The sequence below is a fragment of the Bison bison genome, unplaced genomic scaffold, assembly GCF_000754665.1.
Source record: "Bison bison bison isolate TAMUID 2011002044 unplaced genomic scaffold, Bison_UMD1.0 scf7180017864461, whole genome shotgun sequence".
NCBI classification, from domain to species: Eukaryota; Metazoa; Chordata; class Mammalia; order Artiodactyla; family Bovidae; genus Bison; species Bison bison.
In genome coordinates, this window is record NW_011495023.1 from 8,548,569 (window position 1) to 8,557,343 (window position 8,775).

General features: G+C 36.3%; 1 protein-coding gene across 1 annotated transcript in view; it reads left to right on the top strand.

The window, feature by feature from the left end:
* GPR158 (G protein-coupled receptor 158) overlaps nucleotides 1-8,775 on the top strand; it is a 296,434-nt gene that overhangs the window by 162,317 nt on the left and 125,342 nt on the right. The window contains exon 4 of the mRNA XM_010859923.1: nucleotides 3,374-3,597. Within this exon, the coding sequence (XP_010858225.1) occupies nucleotides 3,374-3,597 (224 nt within the window). The remainder of the gene's footprint in view (nucleotides 1-3,373; nucleotides 3,598-8,775) is intronic.

The following is an 8,775-nucleotide window of genomic DNA, read 5'->3' on the forward strand; positions in this document are numbered from 1 at the left end:
CATTTCCTTCTCTGATGCATGAAAGTGAAAAGTGAAAGTGAAGTTGCTCAGTCGTGTCTGACTCTTAGCGACCCCATGGACTGCAGCCTACCAGGCTCCTCCGCCCATGGGATTTTCCAGGCAAGAGTACTGGAGTGGGTTGCCATTTCCTTCTCCGGGATTATTCTCAACAGCTTCTTATAAATCTCCCCACTTCTACCCTTACCTGCTGCAGTATATTCTTCATAATCAAATAACAACGTAAGGCGTATCATGTCACTTACCCTCTCAGAACCCTGCCATGGCTCTCTGTTTTACTGAGGGAAGAATCCAGGCCTTTACAGTGGCCCAGGGTGCCATGTATGATCTGGACCTGTTACTTCTCTGACTTTGCCTTCCACCACACTGCCCTACACTCAATCTGCTCCAGTGACACCAGATTCTTTGTACTTCCTTCTATGTGCCAGGTATGCACCCCCCTCAGGATCTTTGTACTGGCTACAGGTCAGAGTAGCTAACTCCCTTACCTCTTTCAAGTCTTTGCTCAGATATCACCTATAGAATGAGGTCTATCCTAACCACTTAATTTAAAATTGTAATTCTCACTCTGGCATGTCTGATTGCCCTGACCTTGTTCCACTCATTTTTCCTTTCTGCACTTCTCACTTGATGTGGGTGTATGTGTTTTAATATTATTCAAACTTTATTTATTTATTTAAATGGAAGTATAGATGCTGTCCAATATTACATATTACAGGTGTATAAAATAGTGATTTGCAATTTTTTAAGATTATGTTCTGTTTATAGTTATTATAAAATATTGGCTCTATCAGCACCGCTCAGTTTTAACAGACTAAATTACTTACTTGTTTTGTTGATTGCTTGTGTCTGTTTGCTCTGCAAGACCAATTTTTTTTTTTATTCAATGGAACATTTGTTGAAACTATATTCTATTTTTATCATATATTTATTCTTTCGGCTCTGACAACCTAATTTCAGTCTCTGCCACTGTCTGGAAACTACTGTCTTAAAGGTCAATGAAGGATCCAGTAATCATTAAACTTCATAGTCTTCCCTCAGGTGTCCTCTCTGATCACATTCCAGCATGTTCCAGTAAATCCATTTTCTCCTATGACATTGTGAAAACTTCTGCCTGTTTAGATTCTCCCTCTTTGAAATCCTTAATAAATAGTTTGTCTACCCCCAGAGCTCTCTGTGGGTTCTTTCACTGACATTGATTCTTCTCCCAGACTCTAGTCTTGCATTATTTCTCACTTCTTGTTGTATATTTCTCCTGAACAAGGAGTTGGACATAAAATTTAACCTGTCTGCAATGGAGCTTATTCCTACTGACTGCCTCCGTATCTCAGTTCTTTCTTGTAACCTGCTTGTTTTTGAGCAGTAATGCCTTTCTTTAAAACATCAATGGATTCCTAATTTCTCTTTGCATCTCCCAGATTTGGAGAAGAAGAGAAAGCCAGGCATTGTGATTTACATACATTATTGCATTTAATACCACAGCAATTCATATTTCATACAGAAATAAGCTAAGACCCAAAGTGGTCAGGTGAGTTGCCTAATGTCTCAGAGCTGTCTAGAAATGGGAGCCTTATCTGCTGGATGCTGACATTCGTACACTTTTCACTGTGTAACAGAGTGAAGAGTTTTAAGCAGTAGTATATCCTGCACCAACAAAAAAATATTCAATTACGTCTGCTATTGTGAAGAAATGAAGACAAAAATATATTTTATAAAGATTGTGAACCTTCAGCAGGAGTCCAGTGGTCATGTATGGATGTGAGAGTTGGACCATAAAGAAAGCTAAGCACTGAAAAATTGATCCTTTTGAACTGTGGTGTTGGAGAAGACTCTTGAGAGTCCCTTGGACTACAAGGAGAACAAACCAGTCCATCCTAAAGGAAATCAGTCCTGACTATTTATTGGAAGGACTGATACTAAAGCTCTAATACTTTGGCCACCTGATGTGAAGAACTGATTCATTTGAAAAGACCCTGATGCTGGGAAAGATTGAAGGCAGGAGAAGGGGACAACAGAGGATGAGATGGTTGGATGGCATCACTGACTTGATGGACATGAGTTTGAGCATGCTCCAGGAGTTGGTGAGGGACAGGGAAGCCTGGTGTGCTTCAGTCCATGGGGTCGCAAAGAGACACAACTGAATGATTGATCTGAACTGAACAGGAGTTGAAAGTAATAAAGATTTTCTGTTAAACTTTGTGTTTTTAAAATTCTGTTAACCAGAACAAATTTTGCAAATTCCTCAGTCAGTCAAAGTTGTGTTTGTGTTATATACTAAACTGAATACATATTCACGTCTTTCATGTTGACGTCAGGATTGGAAATAGGTTTGAGGATTTTTAAGTGTATATTATTAACTGCATATTTGTCAGCACTAAATGGTGGCTCAGTGGGTAAAGAATCCACCTGCAGCACAGGAGACCTGAGACATGGTTTCATTCCCTGAGTTGGGAAGGCCCCCTGGAGGAGGGCATGGCAATCCACTTCAGTATTCTTGCCTGGAGAATCCCATGGACAGAGGAACCTGGAAGACTATAGTCTATGGGGTCACAAAGAGTTGGCCATGACTGAAGTGACGGAGCATTGCCAACTCAACATTTAGAGAGAATTCTTACTTCTTGGGCTTCAGGGCTAAGTTAAGTTTGATAACCAAGACATAAGAATCCAAAACTAAAGGTAGATCAGTAACAGCAGTTAGTTAATAGTGTGGAAATGTCCTTTGGGTGTGCAGAGTGGGAAATTACACGATAGCCTGTAAGTATGGACTGTCCTCTGGGCAGAGGATGCAGCATCATTAGGCAATTGCACACTGAACAACTGTCGATTAAGTGCCATTTTATCCAATTTAGACCTAATGAACTTGGTGGATGAAATCCCTGCTGGATTAAAGAGCAGTCAAAGCCTCATTTCAGATTCTGTGCCATCTAGGTCAAGAGGTTCCAAAAGTGTTGTGTATATTTACTTGGTACAGGAATGATACAACTTTCTCATCCTTTTTTATTTTTCTGGTTAATTCTTTAGCAAATACTTATAGAATATGATTTGTGACCATAGGGAGTTTCCATTAGGGAGTGGAAGATAGTGAAATAAAGACAGAAAACTGTTCCCTGCCTCTGAGGAGATTTAGTTCCATTTTTGCTAATTTTCCTCAACTGCTCCAAATGACATTTTTTTTTAAATCAAAAGGATGAAAAGAATTTTGTTTGAGTCTAAAGGCAAAGTAACTCTCTGAGCAAGAAGGTTGAAAAAAGGTTTTTAGTTAGAGGGAAAAGGAATGAAGAAGGGAGGATGTGTTTTGATTCTGTCTCACCTGCTTCCAAGGTGCAGTGACACTGGTTTTATTTGGAATTTTCAGGAAGGGGTCCGGATCACCATTTTGTAGAAAGTGCCAAGGATGTGTCAGAAGAAGTCCACGTCTGCCTGCCGTGCAGCGAGGGCTGCCCCTACTGTGCTGACGACAGCCCCTGCTTTGTCCAGGAAGACAAGTACTTGCGACTGGCTATCATCTCCTTTCAAGCCCTGTGTATGCTGCTGGACTTCGTGAGCATGCTGGTGGTCTACCGCTTTCGCAAAGCCAAGGTAAACCCAGGTACCCTGGTTATGATCTTCCTTTTTATTATGAACTGACCTCTTCTTAGGCAAATAGAATTGTTCCAAATCCTAATCGCTTCTCTATTAAGCCAAAGTCTTTCTATAATACGACTAGAGTATGAAAGTTATATTCCTTAGCTTCTCAGGAGAAACAGGAATTGAAAAATATGAAACTTTATTATGACAATTTCTTCTGCAGAATGTTTCTCCCTGTTTAGCCTGAAGCTCAAAAACCTCAAAAGATTCTTTTATATCATCTCTTTGGCTTCTTGAAGAATTTCTTTAGCCAGTTCCCAACATAGCATTAATTTTTTTCATGTGTAGAAAGCTTTATGATATGTATTGCTTTTCACGGATAAGTGTGCAGGCTCTAAAACCAGATTATTTAGTCTCGTTATGAGTATCTTAAGTTCAATGAGGTTTGCTCCTGCCTAACGTATCAACTCTAGTTGGTAGGTACCAGCAATCATTGGTCAAAGGTTATTTAACATTGTATCATTTTAAACACAAACTAGATTCTGCTATGTTTTTGGTCGAGGCTGATAATACAACACCACAGAGTAAATTAAATTTCTGTGGACAAACATTTAAGGAAATAATTATATGTATTTGTCCTGGGTTAAAGAATAAATCTGTCAATAAACTGTGAGTGATTTTGAGCTCAGCAAGTTCTTCTAAAGCAGTGGCAATTTTTAAAATAGTATTTTAAATATCCTGAATATTAAATATTTAGAAATTATCGGGTTTTTTTAACCAAATATTATGACAAGTCCCATCTTTTCCTATTAGCTATTCTGAAGAGAGAGCATAGCTTCTTACAGCTTAATAATGTGAAGTGTTAGTACAATTTATTTTTGAGTGAAAATTTCTAAGAAAAAAGGTATACCGGAAGGTACAACAGCTTATTCCACTTCTGAAAATAATCTTTTGCTTGATTTATTCTTAGTACTATTTTAACATGTTTTGTTTGAGCTCAGTGGTTTGGAAAAAATAGTGATAGTCATTTTTTAAAGGGAACATAGTACAGTTTATATTTTCCCTTCCAGTCCTGTAATAATGTCTTTTTTTAAATTAGAAATTAATTGACAAGTGATTTTATAAGTGCTCATTTTTGGTTTGGAAAATTAGATGTTTTAATGTAGAATGTGGCTGAAATTCTACTAGGCTAATTATGATGTTCTAATGCCTATTTTGGTAAGAAAAGGAGCAATGTATTATTTTTTTATTGTAAAATACACATAACATAAAATTTACCATCTTTAACTGTACAATTAAGTGGCATTAAATACATTCACATCACTGTGCAGTCATCACCACTGTTCATTTCCAGAACCTCTGCATCATCCCAAACCAAACTCTGTAACCATTAAACAACTCCCTGTTCTCCTAATCCCTGGTAACCTTTATTCTACTTTCCGTCTCTATAAATGTGTCTTTTCAGAGTACCTCGGATAAGTGGACTTTTATACTATTTGTCTTTTCGTGTTTGGCTCATTTCACCTAGCATATTTATCTATGTTGTAGTGTGTATCAGAACTTCATTTCTTTTGGTGGTTTAGTTGCTAAGTCACGTCCAACTCTTGCCACCCCATGGACTGTAGCCCATCAGGCTCCTCTGTCCATGGCATTTTCCAGTCAAGAATATTGGAGTGAGTTGCCATTTCTTTCTCCAGGGAATCTTCCCTGACCCAGGGATTGAACCCATGTCTCCTGCATTGCAGGCAGATTCTTTATTGTCTGAGCCACCTAGTGCTTTTTTTTTTCATTGATGAATAATATTGGAAAAGACCCTGATGCTGGGAAAGATTGAGGGCAAAAGAAGGGGGCAGCAGAGCATGAGATGGTTAGATAGCATCATTGACTCAATGGACATGAATTTGAGCAAACTCCAGTAGATAGTGGAGGACAGAGGAGCCTGGTGTGTTACAGTCCATGGGGTTGCAACTATTTTCCACAGAGGCCAGACAACTTGATATTTTCACCAACAATTCATGAGGGTTCCAATTCCTTTGCATCCTCACCAGCACTTACTATTTTTTTTTTCTATTGTTTGCTTGTTTTATAATAACCATCCTAATCAATCTGAAGTGAATTCTCATTGTAGTTTTGATTTGCATTTTCCTACAGGTTAGTGGCAGTCTAGCATTTTTTCATGTGCTTTTTGGTATATCTTCTTTGCAGAAATGTCTATTTGAGTCTTCTGCTCACTTTTGAATTGGTTGGTTGTTCATTGCTGAGTTGTAGGAGTTCTTCATGTATTCTGAATATTACACTTATCACATAGATGCCTTGCAAACATTTTCTTCCATCCCATGGGTTATCTTTTACCTCTCCTTTGATGCCTAAAAGTTTTAAGTTCTAATGGACTCTAATTACCTATGTTTTCTTTGATTGCCTGTACTTTTGGTGTCATATCTGAGAAATCATTCCCAAAGCCAGTGTCATGAAGCTTTCCTGCTGTGTTTTCTTGTAGGGATTTTATCATTTTAGGCCTTACATTTAGATTTCAATCCAGATTTAGTTAATTTTTGTATTTGTTGTAAGTTAAGGGCCCAACTTCCTTCTTTTGCATTTGAATACCTAATTTTCTCCGCACTGTTTGTTGAAGAGAATATCTTTTCCCCATTTGTGGTCCTGGCACTTTGATGAAAGATCACTTGACCACACACATGTGAGTTTATTTCTGGACTCTCAAGTCTGTTCCATTTGATCTATGCCTTTATGTAAGGACTATACTATTTTGATTACTGTAACTTTGTAGTAAGTTTTGAAATTAGGATGTGTAAAGCCTCCAAATTTGTTCTTTTCAAGGTCATTTTTGAGTCTCATGAGATTCCATCTGAATTTTAGGATATGTTTTTCTGTCAAAACGTTACTGGAATTTTTTAGTAGGGAGTGCATTGAATCTGTAAATTCCTTTGGCTAGATTGTCATCTTAACTGTATTAAGTCTTTCAATCTGTGAGCACAGGATGTCTTTATATTTATTCATGTATTCCTTCATTTCTTTCAGCAGTGTTTTGTAATTTTCAAACTTTTGTCTCCCTTATATGTCACTTTTTACAAATTGATTTTATAATTCGTATTGTCTCAATTATATGGATACTCTCATATATTATCTTTTATAATCTGAATTAATAACAAGTCTGTGGTTTTCCTTTTATGCTTAGCTCTTTTGTGTATTTCATTTTCTCTGACATCAATGGAAGGGAGGTGTAGCATAATACATGAAAAAGAATAGAATGGTTCGATGTTAAGAACCAGTATCTTCAGTGCAGCTGGCTATAGGGGTTTTATAGAAGTTCCACAGTTTTCTGAAAACTTCTATAAATTTTTCCAAGAAAAATTTACAAAAATTTACAAAATTTTCTTCTGAAACTTTGTTCTAATACTGGCCAACTTTTACACTGAACATAAGATGATGTTATGTATTTTCATCGGTTTATGATAGATAATATTTCCCTCCGTTTCCGTTTTCCTGAGGTCTACAATGTTGAGCTTGACTCTTACCAGACATTTTAATTCTATTGAACTCTTAAAATATCACACAATATCACGTTTATTTTCACTCTCCTTTATTGAATATAAATGAGAAATTTGGTTCTTTTATTTTTCACTCCACTTTTCTGAATGTAAATGAGAAATTTGGCACTTTTATTTTTCCTCATTTCCCCCATCCCATTTTACTACATTTAATCTATAATTCATTTCAGTCAATTTTCAATAAAAGCCATCATTAGTTTCAAAGGGAAAGCAGTTCTTTAATATAGTTTGGCTCTCACTGCATTTAGATTTATGATTTGGACTTCTTCCAAATGTTTATTTGGTTTAGTAGCTCATCATAAGACCTTTCAAAATGTGATTTTTTTGCCTTTGAGTTCTAACTTTGACTCATCTTTTATCATTATTAAATATCTGTATCTTAAAGTTTATTCAGAAAAGGGTAACTTTGTACCTATGTTTTATCTGACCCACCCACCAACTATGGCTTTTACATGACAACACCTTTGTTAGGGAAGAACTTGGGGATTATGTATTTTTCAGAGTTCCATTATTGCTTCCATTGCTTCGTATATCTTTTAGAACTGAACATTTTTGACAGTTTCCAGGATTGCCCACTTTTTGTCTTTTATGGAACAAAATCTCCCATCTGAATGCTTATTGACTTCTTTCTTTACTTTTACCATCATAATATGGTTCTTCTTCATTGAGTTTGCAAAAAATATGATCCTTACTCTTAGATTTCATACTGAGCTTTCTTCTGATATTGGGAAATCTCTTCTGTGTTAATTCTTATATTATCTCTGCTGCTCTAGTTCTTCTAGGCTTCTCTTTTAGGACTTCCTGTTAAGTATAGGTTGGGTCTCCAGGCTTTTTTTGTTTTTTTTATATTCTCACTGTATTATCTTTTAAATATTTCCTGGTGTTTTAAGAAGCTTCTAAGTTTGTCTTCTGCTTCACTCTTTCAGATTTCAGCACTGTCAAAGCTGCTGTCCTTACCTTCATGATATTCTAAAATCCAGCAACTGGTTTTAATCTCTGTAAAGTTGTTCCTTGTGTTTTATCTCCCTTTTTATATTGCAAAGGTTTTGGGTCAAAAAGTTTGAGTTAAAATCCTAGGGCTTTCGTTTTCTAGTTGTGTAACCCTAAGGTTACATGTTATGTACCTAACCAGCAATCATTCTCTCTAAATGGCTTTTATCTCATGTAAAATGGGGACACTCAAGAGTTTGGAAAACAACAGCAATAATGTATATACTCTAAAATCTAGCATGATTCATGTAGTAAGCCATTTGGGGGGGGTACTGAATCTACAAATAGGAACCTTATCACACTAGCTCCTGTGAGGTGAATTTTTTTATGTCTTACTTGTATATAAGGACCCATTCATTGAAAGAATTTCTCAGCCATTCCAAGAGTTACCAAAAGGCAAAAGTATCACAACGTTTAATTTCACAGTTTTGTTCTTATAGAAGGTGAGAATACAAGAAGTAATCATTTGTACTGAAATGTTTGATTTTATAATATGATGCCTGATATTATTAACATATTTTTTTCTTTCCATGAGTATATTTAACTATATATATGAAGAAACTTGAAGCGCTAGGCTTGAAAATTAGAGATGTATAATCATGCTTGCTTTCTTTCCTTTTTTTTTTTTTTTTTT